Source organism: Arabidopsis lyrata (assembly GCF_000004255.2).
Source record: "Arabidopsis lyrata subsp. lyrata unplaced genomic scaffold ARALYscaffold_5, whole genome shotgun sequence".
Lineage (NCBI taxonomy): Eukaryota > Viridiplantae > Streptophyta > Magnoliopsida > Brassicales > Brassicaceae > Arabidopsis > Arabidopsis lyrata.
The window spans coordinates 19,175,112-19,202,281 of record NW_003302551.1 but is presented as its reverse complement, the minus strand read 5'-3'; the positions used below and the strand labels follow the sequence as shown (position 1 = coordinate 19,202,281).

At 36.6% G+C, this 27,170-nt stretch overlaps 5 protein-coding genes across 6 annotated transcripts; 2 read left to right on the top strand and 3 right to left on the bottom strand.

Annotated features, from left to right (window-relative positions):
• Positions 1–388: 388 nt before the first annotated feature.
• LOC9312557 (putative callose synthase 6) lies at positions 389–11,716 on the bottom strand. The gene is made up of 42 exons (XM_021024818.1): positions 11,076–11,716; positions 10,762–10,862; positions 10,546–10,658; positions 10,357–10,444; positions 10,166–10,276; positions 9,916–10,065; positions 9,441–9,530; positions 9,269–9,360; positions 9,027–9,150; positions 8,787–8,924; positions 8,628–8,704; positions 8,462–8,549; positions 8,166–8,288; positions 7,930–8,047; positions 7,491–7,822; positions 7,338–7,390; positions 7,174–7,234; positions 6,988–7,069; positions 6,857–6,906; positions 6,684–6,770; positions 6,465–6,563; positions 6,267–6,361; positions 6,079–6,160; positions 5,679–5,842; positions 5,445–5,568; positions 5,257–5,360; positions 5,038–5,149; positions 4,820–4,971; positions 4,542–4,651; positions 4,338–4,451; positions 4,176–4,244; positions 3,881–4,070; positions 3,699–3,810; positions 3,425–3,547; positions 3,226–3,344; positions 3,031–3,114; positions 2,614–2,726; positions 2,284–2,513; positions 1,398–2,195; positions 1,245–1,295; positions 956–1,141; positions 389–867 (listed from the first exon to the last, which is right to left on the bottom strand). Exons 1-42 carry the CDS (start codon positions 11,284–11,286, stop codon positions 622–624), a joined length of 5,766 nt encoding a protein of 1,921 aa, XP_020880477.1. The 5' UTR covers positions 11,287–11,716; the 3' UTR covers positions 389–621.
• Positions 11,717–12,077: 361 nt separating this feature from the next.
• LOC9312556 (tobamovirus multiplication protein 1) lies at positions 12,078–15,647 on the bottom strand. 2 transcript variants are annotated; one of them, XM_021024908.1, is made up of 13 exons: positions 15,344–15,647; positions 14,786–14,836; positions 14,626–14,659; positions 14,444–14,530; positions 14,300–14,351; positions 14,017–14,200; positions 13,835–13,930; positions 13,649–13,709; positions 13,431–13,495; positions 13,263–13,337; positions 13,098–13,173; positions 12,861–13,027; positions 12,078–12,456 (listed from the first exon to the last, which is right to left on the bottom strand). In XM_021024908.1, exons 1-13 carry the CDS (start codon positions 15,467–15,469, stop codon positions 12,433–12,435), a joined length of 1,098 nt encoding a protein of 365 aa, XP_020880567.1. In that variant the 5' UTR covers positions 15,470–15,647; the 3' UTR covers positions 12,078–12,432. The 2 variants fall into 2 exon arrangements, with proteins under 2 accessions (XP_020880567.1, XP_020880568.1); XM_021024909.1 differs by having other exon boundaries at positions 14,786–14,864; positions 15,344–15,610.
• A 923-nt stretch (positions 15,648–16,570) lies between these two features.
• Positions 16,571–18,783, bottom strand: LOC9314328 (aspartic proteinase nepenthesin-2). The gene has a single exon (XM_021024845.1). It carries the CDS (start codon positions 18,388–18,390, stop codon positions 16,771–16,773), a length of 1,620 nt encoding a protein of 539 aa, XP_020880504.1. The 5' UTR covers positions 18,391–18,783; the 3' UTR covers positions 16,571–16,770.
• A 1,660-nt stretch (positions 18,784–20,443) lies between these two features.
• LOC9314327 (cytochrome b561 and DOMON domain-containing protein At3g59070) lies at positions 20,444–22,881 on the top strand. The gene has a single exon (XM_021024902.1). It carries the CDS (start codon positions 20,704–20,706, stop codon positions 21,907–21,909), a length of 1,206 nt encoding a protein of 401 aa, XP_020880561.1. The 5' UTR covers positions 20,444–20,703; the 3' UTR covers positions 21,910–22,881.
• A 1,385-nt stretch (positions 22,882–24,266) lies between these two features.
• LOC9314326 (transcription factor PIF5) lies at positions 24,267–27,170 on the top strand. The gene is made up of 6 exons (XM_002878212.2): positions 24,267–24,915; positions 25,200–25,277; positions 25,398–26,118; positions 26,229–26,294; positions 26,419–26,769; positions 26,842–27,170. The coding sequence occupies exons 2-6, from the start codon at positions 25,207–25,209 to the stop codon at positions 26,950–26,952; spliced, it is 1,320 nt and encodes a 439-aa protein (XP_002878258.1). The 5' UTR covers positions 24,267–24,915; positions 25,200–25,206; the 3' UTR covers positions 26,953–27,170.

Genomic DNA, 27,170 nt, shown 5'->3' with positions numbered 1-27,170 from the left:
AAAAAAACAAGTGAACTCTAGGAGTACCACATTCTCTGCTTTATGATTTTTTTTTTCTCTAGAATTCCTTCTGATGTATCCTCCTCCATTTTTTTTTTTTGGCTATGTATAGCATTATTAATATTTTGTTTTTATCTCTTTGATACAATACAATATTTGTCACATGCAAGAAAATGCCAAAGAATAATGAAATTGAAGTTTCATCATATAATGCCTCGGACATTTAATTGGTGTATCTAGCAATAACTAGACGATGTCCTAATATTATAATCATCCAAAAATAACAAGTCAAAAAGAATCATGGAGTTTCCATGATGTGCATTCAAGAATTTAGGATCAATTCAATATTTTTTCTTCATCGACTTTTGTAATATTAATCAAAAACCAAAAGAAATCAATTGAGCTATTATTATTAAAGACCATATGTCAAAATCATTGTGATAACTACAACACATGAGTGTGATGAGAGTGTGAGGTGTCCAAGTCCAACGAAACTAATATCCCTATTAACTTATTATAGACAGCTAGCTATTGAACTACTTACTATAAACGACACCGTTCTAGAGAGAAAAAGGTTGTTGCTTAAGACCCAAGACACCAGGAAACAGAGTATTTGTGGTTTTACACGTGCGAAGAAGCTGCTTTGTCTTTCCGACCAGCGAGAATCATAGAGATTTGAAGGCCTCTGCTAAACGCTTGATTGAAAAGCAGACGAGCTTGAAACTCGGAGACAATGGGAAACCAAGACAGAACAGCGATTGGTGCAAAGATTACAAGTCCCATTATCTTCTCATAGGCTCTTCCTAGCTCCTTCACCGAGTCCCAAATCCCTAAAGCTTTGATCGGTGACCTCAGTACTTGCCCAATCTGAGAAAAAAAAATCCAATAGTTTTTCTAAGAACATGATGCAAGTTCCGATATTATGATTCTGAGGAGGGTTTTGATGGCTATTTACCAGAAGAATCGCCCACCCGGTTGGAAGAAAAGCAAGAATTGAAGCAGATAGGTCGGTGAGTGTGAGTTTGAACACAACAAATAACACAGTCATGATTGACAAAAAGCCGAGGAAGAGAAGTGCTTTAAGAATCCTGAACATTAGCTGAAAATCTGTTCCAAATCTCCGTCTGCCCATTGATACCATCTGACACTCAGAAAAGATTAAACTCAAGTTAGTCCCAAGCTTATATAAGCATTGATTCATGACTATTTATAAGTGTGTGTAAAGGATGAAGTATTTGTGAAACCTTTAGAACAAGTAATGATGTGAGCAAGACCACCCAAGAGAGTCCATAAACCTACAAAGAGGAAGTAAAAAAAGAGATTGAGACTATAGGATCATAGACCAGAAATCTGACATATAAACTCTGAAAGATAAAGTGATGGAACTTATTTTTTACCAAAAAGCTCTTGCTGCGCTGAGAGATATTGAGCTGGTAAACAATTCCATACTGATAAATGAAAAAGCGGAGAGCAAGTGTGATTTCCAGAATCCTTCCTCTAATACTTGTATGTTTGAGGTGTTCTTGCTCTACGTTCCACCACGATTCCCAGCTTTTTTCAACCGGGATGCCTATGCCACCCCGATCTCCGAGCCATCGTTTCCAATCAGTCCAATCATCAACAGTCTTTTGCCACTCAAAACCCGAGGGATTGAATATAAATGGTGCGAACAACCAAGAACCAACCATAAACCACATCGAGACTGTGATATACAGATAAAGGCTTGAACTCCGAAATGAATTCCCATAGATTTGATAAACAACTAGCAATAAAAGCAGCTCTAGTCCCTTCACAAAGTGACTTCTCGAATACAACCTGTAGTTCTCCGCAAACTTGGCATGGAAAACAACAAACCCACGGCCCGTCGGTCTATATTTTGAACCACCATGTAAAATTGTTCTCCCGTAATAATGTGACTTTGTCCCAAGCTGGAATGTAAAGAATACGGAGGCTAGCTGCAGCTGCATTATAAAAAAATCGACAATAGCAGAGCGAAAACCGTGTTCCAAGCCAATCTCCATTACCATCGGTAACACCATCAAGAAACCAAGCTGAAATATTGACTGTGTAGCCAGAGCCTGCTCAAGAGCCTCAAGCTGATTCGGACTTGCCAGTCGCAAAATCTCTTTCTCCAATCCGCTCATAACCATGTACATCCGTCCATACAGGAATGCATATACAGTAAGAACGGTGAGCTGAAAAAAGCACAAGTCAGAAAATCTAAATTTTCTTTAAGATCAACTAAAATAAAAGCAAAGTTGAGATATAAATTTTTGAGCATACCATGCTACTAAAATAGAATCCAATAGTCGTAAAATAGAATGAGAGCATCCTGTAAAAGTCAAACCGATGCCCCAAACGGTAAACATCACGGCTTAGCGTTTGCTCCCCGTTTCCATTTGCTACTTTTGCTTCAAAAATGGAGATTGGGTTCAACCCCACGTCCCGTCCCTTTCCAACTTGGATATACTCGTGATGTGTAACATAACCTCCACGGAGAGTTGAATTGAAGCCTATATACATTGAGAAACAAATCAGCAGCTGCTTGGAACAAAACTATCAATTCTCTATCGCTGAATTGTTAACTTTTTTAGAGAACAAACATGCCATTACCTCCAAAAATATCCTCACTCAAATTTATTACTTTTGAGGCCTTGCTCACACCGCCCCTCGTTATGTGAAAGATTCTGTCAAATATGTCAGGATGGCCATAATGAAAACGAACCCTGCGCCCATAGAGAAGAAATGAAGTTAAATAAGTTAATCAAGAAAGAAATTTTGACATAAATCTTAGCTCCACAAGTAATGCTGAAAAGCGTAGAATGCAAAAGGTCTAAGAACCAAAAGCAAGCATGGTTTAGGGAGAAGACCACATATTCTTGATTTAGGGAGAAGACATTGTATCATAAACAAACATTTTACTGAAATTTTTGTTCTCGAATAGCTCTATATTGATCTTTATAACAATTTTAGAAAAACAATTTTCAATAGAACAGTAAATGGAAAAGTTTCAGTCGTTAAGAAATATACCTCAGAGGGTTTGCCAAAATTCTTTGGCCAATTGTCACGAAACTACTCTCCTGATTGGACATGAACCAAGCTAATGACGAAACACTATACCAAGAGAGGGAGAACAGTAAGAATACGCCAAAACATAGTTGCAAGTTATAATACTTCATCATTTAAAATATGTTTGTAAATCGATATCTTGCAAGGTGGGTGTACCTTCCAGTAAATATATGTTCTCGGAGACCCAAAATTGTTGGCTTGCGTCTACCAACACGCTCCTTATTGAATTCCTCCAATACATTTCTTAGTTTGAAAGCTTCTTCAAAGTAATTGTCCTGCACAGAGACTAACCATGAGGATGCGACATTCAATCTATGGTTCTGACCGACTTATGAGAATGAAGAAGAATACATACTTGATTCATATCTATAGTTTGTAGTGCTTCACCACGTGTAAATATGATAGCATGATTTTGATTTTCAGGCTTTCCTTCACCAATCTCAGCTGGAGGACCAGGAAGCTTTATGCGGTAAATTTCCTAGTAATGGAAGACCATTCACGTTAAGAAGAACAACATGCATGCATAGAAATCTAATCAGCATAATGGAAAACAGCATATACAAAAGAGTAACTGATTAAAAAGAAAACGCAGAAGCAAAATTATAAGGTTGCTCGGGAAATCCTTGTACCTCATCAAACTTGTCACCTCCCTTTAGAAGTACAGAGTAAAAGACCTTAGGAGATTTTGCATCTGCTGTCTCCTCCCTCTCGTCTACATAAGCAACCCGCAATGATGGATATCTAAAAAAAATGACAAGGTTAGGCAAATAGATCATGATATTTCATCAAAGACTATTCAAATTTAACATACTTCAGCATGAGCTGCAGAATATTCGTGTAGCAACTACGGTTGTGAATATCACTGGACTTTTTCTGATTTCCGTAGACCTGACAAGAAACAACGTAAGTGAACTTCAGATCTGCAAGAGCTTTGGCACGTTCCAGGAAAGCTTTCTGATTATCATCATTGGAGGCCATGGCCCGGGAGACACTAAATTCGGCTGCAAGAAGTAGCAAAGTAGTAAATAAAGGATCTTAGATTTTGGTTCCAAAAACTTTGATAGAAGCATTTGAAGTTACTGACAACTGGCTCAGAAAATACAAACCTTGTTCCCCTGCAACTTCCTGGTAGCATTGAAGCTCCAATGCCTGCCTATAGTACATCATACCCCTAACTGGCAGAAGTAATCAGAGAGACACAGATGAATATGCATATAGACAAGATAATAACTATGAACAGTTATGACTTCCGTTGCAATCATTTTTACCTGTTCTGGCTAGCGTCTGACCTCTGTAAGATACCCACTCTCGAAGGAACTCTGACTTGTCTTTCTCAGGAAGCTTAGGATCATTTAAGCGATCCAAATAATTGGTCCACTCATCTAGCTCACGTAAGATCAACTCAGGAATCTGACAAGAATGTATTATAAAAAATAAAAAATTGCTGGTCCTGACAAGAATCAAGAACGTACCAGGATAAATCTTTTGTAGGTAAAACAGTATTGAGATCCCATCTTCATTTTCCTTGTTAAGGTCCTCCTCTGAATACAGAACATCTTCTTTGTAGTAAGGAGTTAAAACACTGAAGATGAACCAAAAAAATGAGTATGATTCAGATACAAAAAGGTTGACTAAAAACAGCTAAATGAATCTTTGTAAACAAATCGCATTGACTAATTTCCAGTAAAAACAGAATCTAGTCTACAGACTCTACAGCCTTTATATATAGACAAAAAGATTGGTAGTTCACCTGAAAGATAGCATATCTCGTATTCTTGGAGCATTAGGCATATTCATAAACAGAGAATTAGCAAAGAATGTGATACGGCGGCGAGCTTCCAAGTTTTGAGGAACATTTATTGCAGATTCTTTGACCGACAAGAGCAAATGAAGTCGAATAACCTGCATAGAAAAGTCAGATATTATGCAAGATGAATCAAACACAAAATTCTTCGCATGAAGAGTTACCTTCTCCCGCCAGCATTTATCCCGTACGAGGTGAATATTAATTTTCTCAAACCTCTGTTCCTTTTCATCATTTTTGATGTCAGGAGAATGAACCCGAGCCCTTTCAAGAATTCTACAACAAGAATACATGAGAGGACGTCAGACACTACTTCTGATGACATATGTTTTTAGGAATAGAAGGCATAACTCCTATCTGCTGAAGGGACTTGTTATACTTACTCATGCCCATTAACCAAGAGATCTTGAGTAATAATTTCGATAACATCCTGGAAGACATTAATTAATTGAGACTTGTATGTACCCTGGTCTTCATAGTCACTTAACTGTTCATAAAAAGAGGTTTCAAGCATTAGTTCCTGTGTAAGGCTTTACGTAATTAATAAGTGGACTACAAATTTTAATATTACCAATATACTTAGAAACTTCTCCAACTTATCACTAAGGAGCGGCAATCCACTCATCCGGAATTCATATATGAACCTCTGTTGCTGTATGCTCATGTCCACTTCCAAAAATACCTGATTCATGACCCTAAGTCAAAAGAGAAAGAAAATGAATTTATGAAACAAGGCTCAAGATGCAAAATATGATAGGGAACTTTGAATTTCCACCATTGGAAGAATAGCATGAAGCTGATGTACCTTCTATCTGCTTCATCTTCCAGTAGAGCGTAAATTATTTTCTTCAATGTCTCATAACTCTCAATAACAGCAAAATACATGTAGCTATCACTCTTAATCTTTCTAAATAGTTCAGCATCCTCTTTTCCCCTGAAATCTTTTGCCATGTCCACAGCAATAGGAATCTACATTGTTGAAAAAATTCATTATCAACGGTGCTGATTGAAACAATCATTTATGCACATTCAGCCTTTTCTGGTTTGGTAAGGGAATGAGATAATCCAATGACAGAACTTTGGGACCTTGGTGGAAAATAAGCATCTTAACTAAAAAGTTGAGAAACTCAGGCGTTTTGATCAATGAATCATTATTTGCTACTAAAATGGAAGGAAGTCTTCCGGTAACACCAATTATTTATTACCTTACTAGCAAGCAAGAAAGGTGGCCACTGGATGACAGACACATCACCCGAAGAAGAAGGTACAAGCAGCAAATCCCTATCTCTGAGTTACAGCACAGATAGGAAACGTTAAATGACATCTATGGTCGCTAAACTGAACAACATGACAATGATGACAAGAGTGTATCCTAGAAGAAAAGAAACCCAACCTGTCACTGATCTTATCCTCGCTTCTCATAGAGTAAATGAACTCGTTCCACACCTGGGAGAAATTAGTGATGTTTTTCTGGTCCACATAGTCATCCTATAGTTCACAGTGAGAATCAATCAATGACAGAACAGGGAAAGGAAGGTTTGATCCACCTTTTGAGATATGTAAGGACACTAAACTATAAAAAGCACTGTACCGCATGTTCTCTATTTGCATCTTCTGATGGCATGAGGGTGCGGCTGAAGGCAGTTGGTATTGACTCAAATCTAGACCGCAACATCCCAAGAGTCCGTATCTATGAAAGCCGAAATATGTCAAGAAGTAACATAAAGGGTAATATCATCTACTAGGTTGCAGAGTAAGCAATAGTGTTTGTTAATTCTTGTGGTATTTCTGAGAGTACAAAATCACTTACTTCTCCCAGATGACTGAAGGCCCCATGTATGCCTCCAAACAGAGTGGAAAATATGGCGTACCATATTTGAGTATCCATCAAGTAAACCTACGCAAAATGTAACACACGCAAATACGTAAGCCATATATAACAGAATTTTATTTTTTCTTGGGAGCTCTTTAATTTCTACTTACCAGTACAATTGGAGCCCATATAGCAATAACCACTCCAATATTGTTAGTTGCTATAGAAAATCAAAAATTAGTAAAGAAAGTGTCATCAAATGTGGTTGCAAACAAGAAAGGATGGTAACTTGAACATTTACCATGGGGAAAAAATTCATGCCACTGGTAGTGACCAATATGCAGATTCATGATCATCTTTGTTGGCGTAATAAGGGGTAGTATCTGTTTCCAAGATATACATAAAAAACATATATACACATTAAGTAACCTACATTGGAGTAGCTATAAGTGAGAAAAAGAAAGTAATATAGACGCAAAAACCAGACCTCCACATAATAGTTGAAAGCAAGCTTGCTGATCAGTAGCATGATCCAGAAGGTGGTATACCTGACCATAATAAGTTGTGCTATATGAGAAGAGGCTAGTATAAGAGTTAGAAGAAATATTTAAGAAGTTATTAATGGTGACAGGAAATGTCGTGATCACTCACTTGAAGAGAGAGAACATGTCCTCATGCATACCTCTTCCAACATATAGTTTTGGCTACAAGATGGAAAAAGCATAAAGAAACAGAGGTGACAAAAAGAAAAAGAAAAGTGAAGACCAGTATACTCAAGAACCAGAAGAATAGTTTAATACTTGCCTGAGCCCACCACATAATAACCTTGATAATTCGCATGTCTGAACACTCCATGGCTCTCCGGAATGGTGGAACGAGGAATAACAGAGCTGCCAGTATGTTTGGTAACACGTAAAATAAAACAGCGTACGTATAAAAGGACTGATCCTTCCAATCCCCAGTCCAAGTACTGAAGAACTTTACAACTCCAGTTGGGCGTTGGACAGACTTCGAGTAAGCAATTGGAAGCAGCACTGCCCACATAGCTGCTACTGCGAATTTCAAAAGGTACCGCAATATCTGGGAAAACTTGAAATTCTTCCAAGCATTGAAATTAAGGATAATGTCCAGTGAAGCTATGTAAAGAATCATGAGAGAACAATAGGACAAGGAACACCATTAGAACATCAAAATAAGAAAAACTTGTCACTAATAAACAAGAAATAGCAAAGGAAATCACAACCTTGTAAAAGAGTCAGATACGCCGAAGTAATAAAAATAGTTAACACCGTTTTGAATACATCCTTGTCAAAGATGTCGCCTAGGGACCCAGAACCATGCCATCCAACTATTACCATAGCCTACAAAAGATAAGGACAAGTATGATACAGACTAACTATTACCATCCAACTATTACCATGCCATCCAATTATTTAGTTTTCAGACTAACACAACTCTTTTGAAACTCTAAAAATTTACCTGAAAAGCCATGACAAGAAATATCCACATTCGATCAAAATCTCTAAAGAGGTTCCAGAATGTGCGGACTTCAACAAAGTTGGTTTTAGGCTTGCTTTTCCCATAAGTGACTTGATTCAGCCTCTGCAATACATTAGACCTACACGATCAGGCTTCTGCAACTTAAAGAACACCTTGATAACGTAAATTGTGGAAATTCTATGTGGACTCATTACTCATTAGCCTCATATTAGTTAAATTTGTTTCTCATACCCTATTAAATTTATTACAACTACACAGAAGCAAATGAAATATACCTCGTTCTGTGGGGTTATCTCGTCAGCGTTTAGGAAAAAGTCTGCTTTAAGGTCAAGAGGCCATCCTATCTTGAAGCATTTCTTAGACCTTCAAATAAATAAAGATGTCAGTAATCAGAAACTATATCAAGCAGGCATGTGTAAATAATAGAGTAAAGAAAGGCACCAAAAGTATTCATTCAAATCATCGTAATTTCTCCATTGCGAATGGCTTGCTGTGCCCCCCTTGTTCCTTCTGGCTTCCTTCACGGAATCATTTTCATTCAAAAGATAGTGTACAGTTACTTATAAGAATATACAACATGATTGACTTTGATATACTTACCTTGCGTATGACCTGATAGATTGGAGTTATGACATTTCTCAGAAATGATTCTTCATCAATAACTTCTTCTGTTTCATATGTCTCACCACTAACAGCTTCAACATTGCTAAACAGAATTCCGTAGACGTCATTTGCCATCTTAAGAACAAAAATAGGCCGGAAAAGCATTTCAAACCATCCAGAACCGGAAGAAAGTTATGGAAAGTATGCAAATCTAGTTTTACAGATGAGAAAACTTACATTATGGAAAATATAGCAGATACATTCGGGCATAAATCTAACATTTGAGGCTTCGCCCCATATTAAAAGGTACAGGGAAATATAGATAAGCCGCAGCTGCTGTTTATCACAACCTTCTGGAAACCTTTTAAGATTCAAGTTGAAGCATCCAACATCAGATATGTGACCCCAAAGACAGAACATAATGCAAAAATAAAATCTTTGGAACTTATCACATAATCTAGATCAAGAATACAACATACTTGAGATTAGGCGTAGAGTGCAAATATTTACACCATGAGTAATAACTTTTAAAAGTTTTGTCCATCAACTCAATGACGGTGCTAGGTTTCAACTGCAAGAAACTTACAACATTACTAAAACAGGAGGAAGTGTAGGAGAAAAACAGAAGGCATTCTCTATAACAATGCTCACCTCATCATATTCTTCATCATTTCTGTTTCTAATATCAGCATTAGCAAGAAGCAGTATTATGTGCTCCCTCTGATTTGCTACGTTCCCTCTCTTCAATCACAATACGACGTGACACAACAATAAATATGCATACATAGAAGGAATTGCAACAACATATAAGTAAATATTGCCAAACTGTCTGAAGATATGCTGATAAAAACTTGACCATGAGACACTCAAATTCAGACTTGATTCATGTGATTACTCAAAGTTGACATGTTTCTCTCGTATACATAAGTTTTACAAACACTATAAAGCTAGTGATATGGTTCTCTATATACAAGTCACAGAATAGTGATAGTAAGCATATTACGAAATTTACTCAATCTAGGAAGGTCACAAAACTCAAACACTACATCAGCCTAGCAAATCATCATAACCACAATACGAGTTATAAAAGATAAAAGTACATAAAGACAGTTAAGTAGCACGGTACCTGAAATCCGAACTCAGAAGCAAGCCATTCAAGTATGTCATTAAGTTTGGTTCTAGCCTTACGCATTTCATTAGGGGCATTAGATGGCAAGTGAACTCTTCTTCGTGGAAGATTGCGCACATTACAAACAGCACTGAATGCAGCCTTGACCTATTTTTGGCACAGCACATAACATGACAAGAAAAACAAAAGAGTGTAAATATTTCTCTAGCTTACTAATTCGTAGCAATCACCCGGTGTTCAAACGTACCTCAGGAAGTTCCACAATAGCTGGTTTAGTCCCTACAGCATATAAAGGAAGAATGTTGTAGTGCTCATATCTATCCCTTTTCTTTTCAACTTCTTCTGCATATCTACGGGTCTATAATAACAGAAGCATATGAAACAAGCATATAAAATAAAGTAACCATTAAAGGAATTTACTACGCATATAAATCGAACCTCGTAATCCACTTTTGGAGAAGGTACTACTGTCTTCAGTACATCGTACAAAACCGAAGCAATTTGGTAAAGCCTTGCCATCTCCTCCCTGTAGCAAAAAAACAAAAGACCGAAAACATAAGAGTGCAGCTCAATATCACTACGCTTAGCTTATTGAATATTTGTCAGGAATAAGGAAAATGGCCTCACGGTTTTCTTGATGTTTCTCCTTCTTTAATATATTTCTCATAGAAATTCTGGTAATATGCCTGAATTTCTCTAGGATCATTTTTCGCCAGCTGAGGCTTGGTTTCCACTTCTTCCTAAAACAAGTAAAGACACATCAGCTAAACATGATCAAGTAAAGTGGAAATCTTCTTACCACTTAGAGAAACCATTTGGGATTTGACCAAGCAAGTAACATACCTTCTCCAGTCTATGTAACAGGTAGGTCTTAAACTGACGAACACCGCGTCCACTCGATGTAGCATCCATCCTATGAGCCTTCTCAAACGCATGAAACCGGCCTGATGTAGTCAAAAACAGAACCATACTCGTTAAACAACTATGTCTATGGTAAACAGAAACCATCTATACAACAGCTTTAAACAGAAACTGGCTAAAGCAAACAAGACTATTCGCATCAATACTACTCGAATCTTTATACTCATAAACAAGACTATCTTAGCTTAGCAAATCAATCCCAAGAGTGAATTTCAAACAAAAAAAAACAGACTCACAGAGATAAGCCACTCGAGGATTCTCCTTCTCAATTTCATTAGCAACGCGAAGAATCGGAGCAATAGAAGCAAGAGAGGAAGGAACAAGCTCGCTATCCATAGCACTAGCATCTTCGTTTGGTCTATCAATCATCATAGTAGTCGCACGTGACGGAGCTCTCCGGGAAAGAGACCGCGGCAACTCCGCCGTTCCACTCGAACTAGCTTCCATATCCGCCGTGACTCGAAACTACAATTACTACAACCACCGTCTCCTCCTCCGCAAAAACCCAATAATTTATCCTTCAAAACAAAAATGTCACTGAAATCAAAGTAATCGATTAACATATTTGTTAATTGATCTCCTTTTATAGCCACTTTATAAGAAACACAAAAGAAAAGAGATTGATAAAGATGGCAAAAAGGGTTTTCTTCGAGAGATTGGTTTAATTCTATATGCATATACTTGTGCTTTTTTCCGTCTAAGCTTTTTCAGCTTTTGATGTTTCTTTTTTTGTGCTCTCGCTTTTTGCTTTTTTCTCTGGGCATAGTACGAAGCTCTCTCTAAATTCTTTTGCTTAGCGAGGAAGGTGACAGTGGAGGAGAAAACACAAGACCACAAATATCCAAAAAGTTCACCAACGGTTATTTAATGATTTTTAATTTCCTTTTTTTTATCAAATCCTTTAATTTCTTTTTTTTATCAGATCTTTCAATTTCCTTTTTTTTATCAGATCCTTCAATTTCCTTTTTTTTTATCAGATACGTCAATTTAACGATAACATCCCAAAACGACACCGTTTCGTGGTCTCAAAATTTTATGTGAAAAAATGGCGCTACGTTTACCAAAAACAAATCTACAAATTTTCGAAAAAGGAGTGATACGACATCGTATAATGCTCGACTTACGTAGCTATCTTTCTTCAACGGCGGCGTTCAGTCCCAAACGTCAATACGCCAGCGTTTAAATCAGAACGGTGCGTCGTCGTATTTGCAAATAATAAAAAAGCAGTTAAACGACGCTGTTTAGAAAGGAAGACAAAATTTATATCTTCTTCCTTAGAACACATTTTATATCCCATCCACAAGTTCCAACACATGATGCACCTAAAACTAAAAACTGCAATCAAAAGTTAATATTTACAGAGCTTTCTCAGATTAAAACCTCCCTTTCTATCTTATAAACAAATTTTTTGTCTTCCAAGGCGACATAGAGAGAAGAAAACGAGAGCTTGTTACCACTTTCATTCACTCCAGCACAACACAACACATTCGGCCTAACTACCATTCCGCAATCCAACGAGGCTTTTTCCCGGTAACTAGAAGAGTAAATTGGCGGATTTTTGCTTCAGGTCAATGCTTATAACGATTCTTTCGTTCATATAGGACTTGCTTTAGAAACCTGCACCATCGTGTCCGTACCAAAAACATGTTAAGTGACCTCCCTAAACAATCTATGGTTGATAAAGAAGAACTCTGAAACAACCTCAGAAGTCACTAACAGAGTGAAAACTACTATCTCACTTGAGGATTTTTCGTAGTGTTTCAACATTCAACTATGTATTCATGTTCAGACCGCGATTCTTTCAAACCTTTCTTGAATGCTCTCAACATTGAATCTATCTTAAAAGTGCGCATTCGGTTTGAGTTTTTGTCATCTTAAAAGAGTTAGTTAGCAATAAATATTGTGGTGTGCTTCGATTTATAGCTGATGCATCATGCATGCATTTTACAGCTGACAACAAAACTCCTTTTGTGGGTCGACATGACTTCCTAATTTGGATGTTCATCAAGAGAATTGTGTACCTGATTTTTCGACACTGTAGTGGAGGCCCAGTCCTGTGGAGGTTGCCTTGCAACAGTTTCATAGTTGACATAAGTAATCCTTCTGGTATCTTCTTGTCTACTCACAATGTTTTGAGGGGGTAACTCCCGCAATACCCATAAAACGAAAGCCAATGGTACAGTGAAACCTGTCAAAAAGCGATCTTATCAATAATACTGCATTTGATATAACCACAAACGAAAGAAAAAATCATTCACCTATGAAATAGTATATGATCAGAAGAACCAATGCTTTGATGCCGTGTAATTTGCTTGGGTTCCAATGATAGAAGAGCTGAGATCAAAGATTGTTTTTGGTTAAGCGTATCGACAAATGTTAGGTTTCGGTTTACAGACATACTTTTTTGAGTGATAATGACTTACTGGAATGTGTGTGAGAAGAGCGATTAAAGAGCTAACAGTGAAGCAAACAACTGAGACGCCTGCTAAACCCGATACCTATAAATGGTTAAAATGCTCTTCGGTGTAAGGATTCGACTGACATGTGCAAGGAAAGAAAAGCTTCAGGAGCCAATAAGAATCAGTAATTACCTTACGCATCTCTGCTGAAACTTGTTCAGACCGCACCTTTCTTAGATTAAAGAGCAGACGCAGGCCTAAAGAACAAGAAAGAACACAAAAGGGTTTGTGAATCTAGGCTGTTCAATCATAGCAATAAGCCTGTAAACCACTGACCAAAGCATCTCACGAAATGCTACAAGAAAAGTATGAATAGCTGAAAGCAGAAAAGAACTGAAGAAATCACTTACCATAGAAGCATATTCCTCCTCCCGTGATTAGGATTATTGCAGCAAAAATATCGACATACACCTACATAAGGAAGTGAATTTATCATAAAACCAGAAACAATATCAACAAAAGTCTTCTACTTCTCGAGCTTAAGAACTTGGTGAAAGAGGAAATATTCTTTCAATGTGCAGAGGAATAGCACATACCTCAGCCAATAATGAAGAATTCATAGGATTTTTTCCGGAAGCGATCCAGATAAGAATTGCAAATGATATCATTAAGATGAACACAAGAATAACCGCCTAGCAAAAAGATAAACATTTTTGTAAAGATCTCACAGAAATGACTCTGCTAGTGGTTAACGCACAAAACCAAAAGTATCCCATACCGCAACGACAAACTTCTGACGGGTTCCAACATGAATACCATGGAAAGAGCAACACTTTCTACGATCACTTGCATTCGAAGAACCTGGCTTGGTGTTGCTTTTTTCAAGCAAAACTTGTTGGATGCTATTCTCTTCATCATCATCATCATCCTCCTCTCCATTTCCCTGATGGCAAACATCTACCCTATAACATTAAGAAGTATCATTTTCTTACTCAGATCATTATTCCGATAGAATAATCAGGAACAACACAATATGATGAGAGTATTGAGAATATAAATACCAGAAAGAGAGAAGCAGGAGAAAAGTTGCCAGAAACAGAATTTTGGGAAAGGCTGCAAGTACAATTTGATTCATAAGGGAATTAACTATAGGAGAAATCAATGAAAAACATACACAAACCTTAACAAAGGAGTGGAATTTTTACCCATGAGTAGAAAACCTAATGCGTTAGACCAATGATGCCACCTCGTGCAAGTCGCTATAATCGCAGCAACGAAATAAACGACAGAACCTGCCAATAGATTAGGATAGAGAGACCTTATTCACATGCTGCAACTTTCCCCAATTATCTTTGTTGCCTATATAATGAATGCCCCGAGGGTTTACCAGTGTTTGAAGAACCAATCATAAGATGAAGTACCTGCAATTTTCATTTGATGGATGTGTCAGATACACATCATAACAAGTAACAAGAATTAAATCCATATAACAACAACATAGAGCCTAAATTGGGATTCATAAGAAACAGAAAGATGAAAAGAATTACTTTTTGCCGAGTCCATCCAACTTGTTTATTCCGCCTGTGAAATCGAGATAACTGAAAGAAGTAGGCAGCCAAGATAAATCTTATAAGCCAAACCCCACAAAAAAAAAGAAGAGAATAAGACCTTTTTTGAAGTACTTCAAAGTCTAAAGCTACATAGACATCTTAATCTACACTCACTGCACTTTAAAAAAGAAAAGATTCTACTTTCTAATGCTAATTCATATCAGATTCAGATTCCCTGAATCAAATCTCTCATTCTACACAAACACAATTGAGATTCCGTGAGTTAATTCATAGAGTTGACCTGAAACTTAATGGTCAACCACATGAACAACAGACACACAAGTCTAAAAGACTGAAATCAACCCATTCATTAAATTCAACAACAAGAATCAATAATCTCACATCAAATCGAATTCTAAAAGACCAAATTCAGCACAATGCTTCACAGGCCAAAGCGGTCTCACAAAATCTAGCATTCAGAAATCAAATCGTTTTTGTTTCCAGGAAAAACGAAACCTTAAGAAGAAGAAAAACTATAATCAGAATCCTCAGAACCTGAAGGAATGCGATGAAAGCAAGAGCGGCATCGATAAAAGCCAGAGAGAGATTGACGGCGATGAAGCTTGGGGCATAGCATTTATCCTTGGTGGATTCGAAAAGCGTCGCTAATAAGATCGTCATCGTGAATCCTCTCTTTCTTGTCGATCCTCCCCAGAGATCGAATGCCGAGATTTTAGGTTTGTAAGAGAGAGGATCAAAGAACACCACCGAGACAGATGGTTGTAGGAGATGGGTTGGGTCTGGTCTGAGAGACAAAAATAAAAATAATTTATATATTTTCTGGACAGCAGACAGCACAATATATTTATTAAATTTATTTGCTACAAGTGGTACGGCATACTAGAGAGACTAGAATATACAACAATTACCGCCAGAAATAAATAAATAAATTAATTTCTGTTGCTTAAATTACTACTAGTATCAATAGTAAAAGTGTAAATATAGCTAAAATTATTAATATGATATTGTCCTCCTAACATTATTTGTTATTCAATTTAATATCTGTAAATATGTATAGCTAAAATCTACAGTTAACCTTTTCAAAAAATGATATGCTCAATGGAAACTTTTATTTGATTAGATACTACAAATTAAACTAGTATTTTTAATTTTGTAATGAAGTTAAATATGGAGAAAAAAATACATATTATCATAGATTTTAAACTTGGCAAAAAAATTCATAAAGTTATCAGTATCTCTTTAATTAAGATTTAACTAGAAAATGAAGTTATTAATTATTGTGAGAAGTGGAAAATGAAGTGACTAAAACGAATTAACTAGAAAAATAATTGTCTAATTTTTTTTTTTGAAGTCAAAAATCATATGTTAAGCTTGATTTGCTGTGAAAATCAATGGCATTGAGTTTTCTTTCCGTCTTCACCCAATTATCAAACCCTTCTTCTTCTTCTTCGCGTCGATGTAAAACAGAGACACCTCTTTCTGCAACTCTCTTCTCCGAGACTCCGACCTTTCTCAGGTACATAATCCGATTTCTTTTGTACGGTTTGTGTTCTGCCTTATCCTTAAGCTTCCTTAGTTTCCAATTCCTCTAGACTTTTGGATTTCTTTCACATTGGATCAATAAAGGCGATGATTTGACAATTCCCTTGCCTTTTAACTTGACAAACTATTCAGGGATTACTATCAAACTTTGGCAATTGCAGAGATTACAAATTCAATTGTCATTGATGTTAAACTATAGAGTTTGAGAAAATGCAGTTAGCAAGCAAAATTAACTCAACTTTGTATTTAGAAATGAAGTTTGAATAAGTACATTAGTTTGGTATGATCTTAGTTCAATACATGTTTAAAGGAATATCCTAAAGAATGAAAAAATCTAAAGGGAAAAAAAAATGAATCTGTTCTTATTGTGTGTACAGTTGCTTTGATGGACTTAAAATATGTATAATTGACAAGAAAGGTTATATATCTGCACACTTTGTAGGTGCATACCCGAGCCTGGACCTCTTTGTATCATATAGTATATGAAAATTCTGCTGCTGGTAATTTCCAATGATTGAAAAGGCTGATTTGGGAGTTCCAAGAATTGCCAAGCAAACCAAATCCTCATTCAACCATATGAAAGAATTCTCGGTCGGGAAGTTCCAAACCGCGCCATCTGCAAAAGCAATCCCAAGCTCTGGCAGCTGAATGCTATCGATGCCAGAGACGTTGAAACAAGGATCTAGGATTGGGAAATCTCTATAAACCGGGTACTTCCCTTTCGCTTTCTCTGCTATCTTGTTCTTGATGAATTCATATGCAGGTTCCGCGAAATAACTTAAGGTTGTACCTGAATCAATGATTGTCCCTCCAGCGCCATCTGATGAGATATTCCATGTTTCTTCAGGTATGTTTAGAACTTCTCCCGCGACTATAATGGATTTGATCTGTACGTAGTAAAATGTGTCGACGAGGTTTTCTTTCCTGGCTACGAAAGAAGTGAAGTTCAGATTCGGATGGCTCAACAAATCCTTGTCTTCCCCAAAAATCAATTTGCTACTAACATTGGTATCGCTATTTCTATCAACAAGGCAATATGAGAAGGAATGACCATAAAGAGACTGAAGCTGAGAGGAAAACGAAAGCGGGCCTCTTCCTAACCCAAGCAAGCCTGCAGCACCATGGAAGAGACCTCGGTTCCAATGACCACAACCGAACATCATGTTTTCGACATTATACAACTCCGAGCTCCCTCCACTTGTAGTGAGATTAACCGTGAAAGTCTCGACTGCAAAATCTCCGGTAGTGTTGGAGCTATCCCCATACCAATAGTAGTAAGGGCATGATTGGTTATCTGATTTGCAGGGCTTTGGAGGGTCAGGTGGTGAGACCAGGTTGCATCTTGGGTCATTGCAAGTTATGTTCTTGTAAGAAGCAGAGGCTTTAGGATCATAAAACGCACCGTTTTGCTGGAAACAGTCGTGGCAAGGCAAGCATTGAATCCAGTTTAGGTCACTCCCTGTATCAAGAATCAAGGAGAAGTGTTTTGGTGGCGAACCAACCAACACGTCCATGAAGTACTCGCCAGAACCGAGAGTCATACCAGACTCAAGCGTTGCCACCAATTGACCAGCCTGCTCCTCCACGGAAGAAGCCACCGGAGTGGTAACGACTTCTTTATTCTTCTTCTTCTGCTTCTGCGAAACAGTGTTTTGGTTCTTCTTCGCCAAAACCCTTTTGTGAAGCGTCTGAATTCTCGTGAGATCTCGGATTTGAAGCTCAAGAACTGAATTTGTTGTTGTCTTCTCTGTTTTGTGCTTCGTAGTCGTAGACTCCCGGCGCTTTAAGTGAAACTTCACCGTCTTGTTTTCTCCGGTCCGTTCCATGGTTGGTTCGTTCTCAGAGGAAGAGAAGCCGCAATCGTTGCTTGAGGAAGAAGAAACAGAACCGAAACGCATCGGATTAGGAAAGTCAATCCCAGAAAAGCCAGAGATGTTCTTCTTCTGCTCATTGTTTCCAGCAAGAGCTCTGGAGTCGCCGGAAAATGCTGTGACGAAGAAGAAAATAAGACAAAGAATGAAACTGTACTTGGAAAACATTAGGATAATAAATGCTTGAGAACAAAAAATCGCCGGCGACGATTAAGCTTGGAGTCGCCGGGAATAAAAAGTGACAGAAGCAGAAGTTGAGCTTTTATTAGTTTCGATTGTAGCAGATTTTGATTTTGGAGGAATAGAGGAAAATTAAGCTTAGAGAGAGGAAGAAGAAGAAGAGGAAAGAACAGAGTAGAGATCTTGGTGAAGTCAGATTACTGAAAAAGAGGAAAATAAAATATAAGTTGATATTTGTTGACTAAAGTCATCTTCTTCTTCACGCGGTTTCATATCCACTTCGTTTCTTTTACCGTTTCTTCTGTCTTAAAACCCCTTGATTTTTATCATCATATTTTTAAGGAATAAAGAGAACAAGAATTAGGTTGAATAACAATAACAACATTAATGTAAATAGTTAATAATTAAGACAATTACGATATAGTTTTGTAAGTTAGATCAATGAAAATTTTGGTAGTGGCAGAAAAACTATAAAAGAAAAGATCTCTTGTGACCAAAAAAATAAAAATAATAATAATAGATCTATCTAATGCATATTTGGATTTGTGGTCTTCTATATGAAATGTAGATTTTAATTTTTGCATAATATTCAAGTTCATGAAATTAAATTTTGAGAACATTATGTAACTTTGAATTATTGTGGCTTAAATGCTACGGTCAATGAGATTATATTTATATAGATACAAATGTGGTTGGTGAATTTTTCTGTTTGGTGCGATTGTAAGCAAACGTGATCATTTTGCGGTAAAGGTTTAATCTTTCTTCGTCTCCTTTTTTTGTTCAAAAACGTTTTGATCTTTCTTTGTCAACATTTAATCTCTAAAAGACAAACAAAATTCAGTCGTAGTAAAATGATTGGAAAAGAAAAAAACTATAACATTATAATTTGTCATCATCAATTAAACTGCATAACAAAAACAGAATTTGATTGGGATTCTTTAACTATTAGACCAAATAGCGAACATTTAAGTGGTATCTACGCTTTAATCTATTGATAAAGAAATATGAGAAAAATATTTGCACAAAAAAAAAAAGAGAAAAATATAGTAGTTTGACCTCCAAACCAAAGAATGAGATCTTTGAAAAAAAGTCTTTAACCAATAAAACTTCGATCACCTTTAATAGACGCATGCTAGGATAAAGTAGACATCGTCACAATTAATACAATACTATAAGATTCAAAGAACGCATTATGAAAATGGACCCATGCCAATATAATCCCCAATAAATAACACCTTAATGTGTATTATTAACTAATTACTAGAGTCGTTAAAGTTGACCGATTATAAAACCATACTTTTCAATTTGAGATCAATTTTAAAATAAGAAGAGTTTTGTATATTTGACGGTAAAGGAACGAGTCCTTACGTTTTCTTTTAAGCTGTTTGACTAAAGACCAACCATATTAAGGTTTTTTTTTTTTTTTTTTTTTTTTTTTTTTTAGTAATAATCTAAACCTTGGTCTGAATTACAATCATTTAATTAATTCAACACCCTGGAAAACATATTAAGGCTTTTTTTTTTGTCACCCCGAAACGTATAACGTTAGAAGTTGACCGGGAAAACAGGTTAATACTTTTCCATTGCGACACTATTCCAAGTAAACACAAACAAAAAGTAAAGCAAAACAAAATTATTTGTTTTTGACTTTTTTGTGGCAAGCAGATTGCCGTGATGAGCCAAAAAAAAAAAAAATAGTATACAGTAACTAACCTCTGTGTGTATATTATCGTGTCCTATGCATAATGCACTTACGTAACCTACAAACTTTTTGAAATCTATAAATACTTTCATTTATTAAATTGGATAGGTAATTTTGATTTGAAGAGACTATTGTTTTATTTATTTTTAAAACATATATGATTATCTTATGGAAATTTAATTTTAATAATTTAGAAAATGTCAGTTTCTTTTATAAATTATTTTAATCACATGTTTTAGAAAAGAAATACAAATGTAATTGATTAGATTTTTTCGATAATTTCCTTATAAATTTCCAAATCTGAAAGAGATGGTATTAGAAATAGTAAAGATGTGAAAAGTTTATTTTTGGATTAATTAATATATGGAAACTTAAGTGCCAAAATAAGGAAACAATTATATCCAATTATTATTAATTATCAAAAAAAAAAAAAAAACATAGTCCTAAGTCCTAACGACACTAGGAATAGGAATTGAATGTAACTCGCTATAAATATGCGAAACTACTCAAGCTTCTAGCACTAAAAAAATCATAATCTCTTCTTCCAAAATCGTAAACCCTAGTGTTCTCCGAGAAAAGCCACAATCATAATTATCATCATGTCTTTGTCTTCGAGAGCCACGTTAGTCGTTTTGTGTTGTCTGTTCGTGTTGATTCCATCTTTTACGACAGCAACAACAGAACAAGGACTTCATGCTAGATGTGAATCTTACAGCTTCAACAACGGAAAAAGCTTTCGCTCGTGCACGGATCTTCCGGTGCTAAACTCTTATCTACACTTTAATTATGCTCAAGAAACCGGAGTTCTTGAAATTGCCTACCGTCACTCCAATCTTGAGTCTTCTAGTTGGATCGCGTGGGCTATAAACCCGACGAGTAAAGGCATGTTGGGAGCTCAAGCACTTGTGGCTTATCGAAACTCAACTTCTAGTGTTATGCGTGCTTATACTTCCTCCATTAATAGCTACTCTCCTATGCTTCAAGAATCTCCTCTTAGCTTTCGTGTAATGCAAGTATCCGCCGAGTATTTTAATGGAGAGATGATGATATTTGCAACTTTAGTCTTGCCTCCTAACACAACCGTCGTTAATCACTTATGGCAAGACGGTCCGTTGAAGGAAGGAGGTAGACTTGGAATGCACGCAATGAGTGGAGATCATCTCAAATCCATGGCTTCTTTGGATTTGCTTTCCGGACAAGTGACAACCACAAAATCAGTTAACAGAAACATGTTGTTGGTAAAGCGAATCCATGGAATAGTGAATACAGTAAGTTGGGGAATTTTCATGCCTATTGGAGTTATGGCTGCAAGATATATGAAAAACTACGAGGTATTAGACCCCACATGGTTCTATGTACACGTAGTGTGTCAAACCATGGGTTATTTCGTCGGTTTGATCGGAGGATTAGGAACAACAATCTACATGGCGAGACATACCGGGATGAGGACTACATTGCATACCGTGATAGGATTGCTTCTATTTGCTTTAGGGTTTTTGCAGATACTTGCGCTCAAAGCAAGACCGGACAAGGATCATAAATACAGAAAATATTGGAACTGGTATCATCACACGGTAGGATACATAGTGATTGTACTAAGCATCTACAATATCTACAAAGGCTTGTCAATTTTACAACCCGGAAGCGGCTGGAAGATTGCCTACACTACCATAATCTGTTGCATTGCAGCGTTTGCCATTGTGATGGAAATTTTACAGTTTAAGAAGAGATGGGCTGGATTGTTTTGCAAGAAAACCAAAAACCTAGAAGCTGATCATCAAACTGCCTCCGTTGATGTGGTCTAGACTTTGGTTCTTTTGCTTTTTGGGGATTTTAAGGTTTTCTTAGTTATTTATTAACATTCGTATTCCTTCTGTACAATTCTTTCTTAATTTTTACTTGTAAAATACGAATTACTTATGATTAATAGAAATTCTTTTATTCAATAATTCAACAAGATTTTGTGATTGAATAAGATACTATTATTAATTCTTTTGTTCTTGAACTTGTGCAATGGCCGTCCCATGTTACACTGCTGGTAATATACTCTTCACAAATTTTCTGTAGATGTGATAAAACTTTAATGTACTTAGGTGGACTAGATATTATTCAAAATTTAGTGTCTGATCTTTGCAAATTTCAAAGATACCAAACTTTTTTTTTTTAGCTTTGGTAATTTCCACACTAAAAAAGACTTTGAAATTTAGGGTTTCCATTAAGCTAACAAATGGTTTTATAAATTCGTGAATTCTGTTCTTTTGCAAGATTTAAGTAAACTGAAAATAAGAAAATAAATATTTTGAAATCTTGATCTAAGAAGTTTCGAAATTTCTTTTCCAGCAGAAGTTATATTTGAATAATCTAGTATGGACCTTCAGATCTGTAATCATCACAAGGTCGGCGGCGGAGTAGATAGGAGAGACGGAAAAGGCGGAAGGGAAAAAGCGAGCGGCGGATTTGAAATTCAGATTGAAAACTATAATTTAACGAAGAACTTCATGATCCCCTCAGTTTTTGTTGTTTTTTCTCCACATACTTCTCCGCCGCTTCTAGCCTTTCATCCCTACCACCCTCCGCCGCTAACCCGTCTTCTTGCATAGCCGCCACCGCCGCCTGAAGGTTTCAGAACGGTCTCTTATAGAGTTAGGGTTTTGTTTGGCCCTTTTCTGATATTTTAGGACTGAAATGGGCCGAACGGAGAGGCCCAATAACGCATCTCTATAGACCACATGAATTAAAAAATATTTTGGGGCTTTTTCTGATAAATTCAATTTTATCCCGAGGCTTTATTTTTCATTAATGTGATGCTATCCTTCATCCTACGAATATGTCTATACTCATAAATATCTAATACTGTATATGGTTCCTTAATTGATGTTGATAGAAGATTCGTTCCTTACTTCGACGAAATCTAATGTATTCATAGCTTTCATTCATATATCGGTTAGCAGATGAAATTAATTATCCAACTAGGCGACGACTTATATGTCGACATGAGTTATAAATTCAAATACAACGGCATAATTTGAGTCAAATGCAATTTTTTAAGTAAGAAAAAAAAAAAGAAAATAAATATGGTATCGGTTTTGGGGTTTTATGGATTATAGCTGGCATCTATGTAACCGTGTTCATCTTTACTTGATTGGGATAACTACGTTTCTTTTACAAGTATCGTCCACGACGAACGAATCCATCTATCAACCTAGTTCATCCAACTCTCAAATTGCATACAAAATAATTATCAAACACCAAAAAAAAAAAAAAAAAAAAACTTTCATACGGAAAAAAAGGTTTCAAATTCATCAATTTTCACTAAACTACTGATATTTAAATATGAATATCTTAAAATATACTATTTTATATGGCTGGAAACAAAAACTGAGTTACTTGGCTCATGGCCTTCTATAGCTTTGAACGGACGCTATTACAAACTCGTCTCTTTCGTGGACAAAGCAAATGAGGGCCAGAGACTTTTAAGGAAAATGTCTCCTTTCGGTGGATGCTTTGTTTCACAATGCCCCCACTATATATGTCTGTCAACTTGTAACTTGCAATGTAATCTTTTCTACAGTCTATCATTACTAATATGTCGTCTATCATTAGATCGATCGGTAGGGGTTATGCACATTAAACGATAAGATTGATGTGATAAGGGTTAGAAATTGATTTACTACTAGTATTAAATTATTGTGATAAGGATTCGGAAATTAATGTGAGCATAATTTTGGTGGACCATTGTTTGTTTGTGGTCCATGACAACAAGTCTCACAACGGTCCACGCACGGTTTAGCATTACGACATTGTGATTGCATATTTAGGCTCAAAACTGTTGTTTAATATCCAAATTTTTGTGATTAGTTGTTTTATTGCTTTTTAGTAATCAGGTTTTAATAACTTCCAAATTCACAATCAACAAAAAAATGTAGATTTATGGACTTGCAGTCGGTTGGAGATTTATATTAACACGAAAAACTTACGATCTTAGCTATAACTAGTCAACATGTGACATAAATGCGATGTGGAATTTGCCGGGGGAAAAAATGATGACTTCTCAAGATAATTTACGCTCGGGTTTTAATGAGACTCTGACAAGAAATTGAATTCAGATAATGATAAAACGGTTCATATATTCATTTAGTAGATGATGATATAAACTCATCAAAGCATCGTAGAAAATAGAGAACTTCAATTTGTATTTTTGTTTACCATTTTTGAGATACTATTCGCTGAAAGAGAAACATACATAAGAGGGGCGTATGATTTGACAAAAACGCCCTTAATCATTGGTCAAGACTCTCAAGAGTGTTGCAGATAAGGTACAGATCAGAAACCACCTCTAGAAATCGAGCAATAGATCTCTCTCTCTCTCAGACAAATCCAACCGAGTTGGTGGGTCTCACTAACTCTTTAACTAGTTGCCTGACAATTCGCCACGTGTCGAACATCCTGATCAGTTTCAGTACTATTGCCCCCACCGAATCATTATCTCCCCCTCGCTCACTCGCTTCGCTTGCTTGCTGTAATAATCTCTCTGCTTCCTCCTAGCTCTTGTCCCTTTCTGTCTGAACCTGGCAAGAAGAACCTTAGCCTCTCTTTCTTCTTTCTCTCTCTCTGTGTTCTCTGTTCTGTTTCAACTTTACTTTCTCTGTACAATTTCCCTATCTAGATGATAGATAAAACCGAGAAGGTTTGAGAGATAGAATCTTTTGTTCTTCTTTTGTCTCTCCTTGCTAGATTTTGTTACGTGTGAAGCAAAAAAAGAAAAATTGATATAGCTATATCTTCCATTCATTCAGAGGCTTCTAAATCTGGTAACTACTTTTATATCTTTGAGTTAGTAAGAATTTACTATATATAGAATTAGTTGCCTTATTAAATCATTTCCTCCTAGATTGCTGGAGAGAGGGTTGTTTGCTTTAATTATTTTCTAATGATTAAACTGTTGGGATTTGGAACAATCCTTTCTACGTTGATTGCTTTCATCATCCCTTTTTGCTCAAAGCTCCTGTTAATCATTATACTAATTATAAATCAAATCGTTTCTTATTCGCTTACAAAAAAAAAGTAATATATTCTTATTTGGGTGTCTTTACAGATCTGACATGGAACAAGTGTTTGCTGATTGGAATTTTGAAGATAATTTTCACATGTCCACTAATAAAAGATCAACCAGGTATATATAATATTCCAAGTCAGGTATTTCATAATTATATATCAATTTCACATCTTAATCATATCTATTTAGGAATTGTTTATTTGAATATGTTATGTAAACATCCATATATTGGGACAGACCAGAAGATGACCTAGTGGAGCTACTGTGGAGAGATGGTCAAGTGGTTTTACAAAGCCAAGCTCGTAGAGAACCGTCAGTTCAAACCCACAAACAAGAATCCCTAAGAAAACCCAACAACATTTTTCTTGACAACCAAGAAACAGTACAAAAGCCTAGCAACTCTGTTCTTCAAGATCAAGAAACCGTCTCCTGGATCAATTACCCTCCCGATGACGTCATCGACCCTTTTGAATCCGAGCTCTCCTCTCATTTCTTCTCTTCGATCGATCACGTCCACGGTCCAGAGAAACCACGAACGATCGAAGAGACAGTTAAGCATGAGGCTCAAGCCATGGCTCCTCCTAAGTTCCGATCCTCTGTTATAAAAGACGGACCAAGCCATTGCGGTAGCAACCAGTCTACCAATATTCATCAAGTTACTACACTTCCGGTTTCTATGAGTGATAGAAGCAAGAACGTCGAAGAAAGACTTGACACTTCGTCAGGTGGCTCCTCCGGTTGCAGCTACGGAAAGAACAACAAAGAAACCGTTAGTGGAAGAAGCGTAACCATTGACCGTAAAAGAAAACATGTAATGGATGCTGATCAGGAATCTGTGTCTCAATCAGATATAGGTTTGACCTCAACCGATGATCAAGCCATGGGTAACAAATCGAGCCAACGGTCAGGATCTACTCGAAGAAGCCGTGCAGCTGAAGTTCATAATCTCTCAGAAAGGGTATACATATGCTCTTTCTAACTACTTGATCAACAATTCAGTTATAATAAATTTGCATAACTCTGAAGTCTAATTCTGATACATGGTTGTCTGATCTTTGTTTATTATAGAGGAGGAGAGACCGGATCAATGAAAGAATGAAAGCTCTTCAAGAACTCATACCTCACTGCAGCAAAGTAAGTTTTTTTCATCACAAAAAAAACTGAGTTAATTAAGCTGAAACTGATTCTTCTAAGTTCTAATAGAGAATGATTAATTGTGTGTTTGGTTATGTTTTGTCTTTTTTTTTTTTGTGTGTAGACAGATAAAGCTTCGATATTGGATGAAGCAATTGATTACTTGAAATCACTTCAAATGCAACTCCAAGTGATGTGGATGGGAAGTGGAATGGCCGCAGCGGCTGCAGCAGCAACTACTCCGATGATGTTTCCCGGCGTACAATCATCTCCATACATTAATCAGATGGCTATGCAAAGTCAGATGCAATTGCCTCAATTCCCGGTTATGAACCGGTCCGCTCCACAGAATCATCCCGGTTTAGTATGCCAAACCCCGGTACAGTTTCAGCTCCAAACACAGAACCAAATCTTATCGGAGCAGCTCGCTAGGTACATGGGCGGGTTTCCCCAGATGTCGCTGGCGGCGAATCAGGTCAGTTCCAAAACGAGGAAAGATAAATATATTTTATTTAATATCTGACGTGTCATGTTTAAATTAATGCAGGCCGTGCAACCGCCAGCAGACATGTTGGGATTTGGATCTCCGGCGGGACCGCAAAGTCAACTGTCGGCACCGGCGACCACCGACAGTCTTCATATGGGTAAAATAGCCTGACGTGGCATATAATTTTCCTCCGGGATTATTCTTACTAGACAATGATTTTTATTATTTTTGGTCGCCTAAGCATGAAACTTAAACAAGTGTATTATATAGATCTAATAAGGTAGTCTTATACTTATAACTTATATTAAACAGTTAAATTATATCAATCAAGTGTTGAGTACCTAAAGATAAATGTATCAATATTTTTATATTTTGTATCAATATTGATA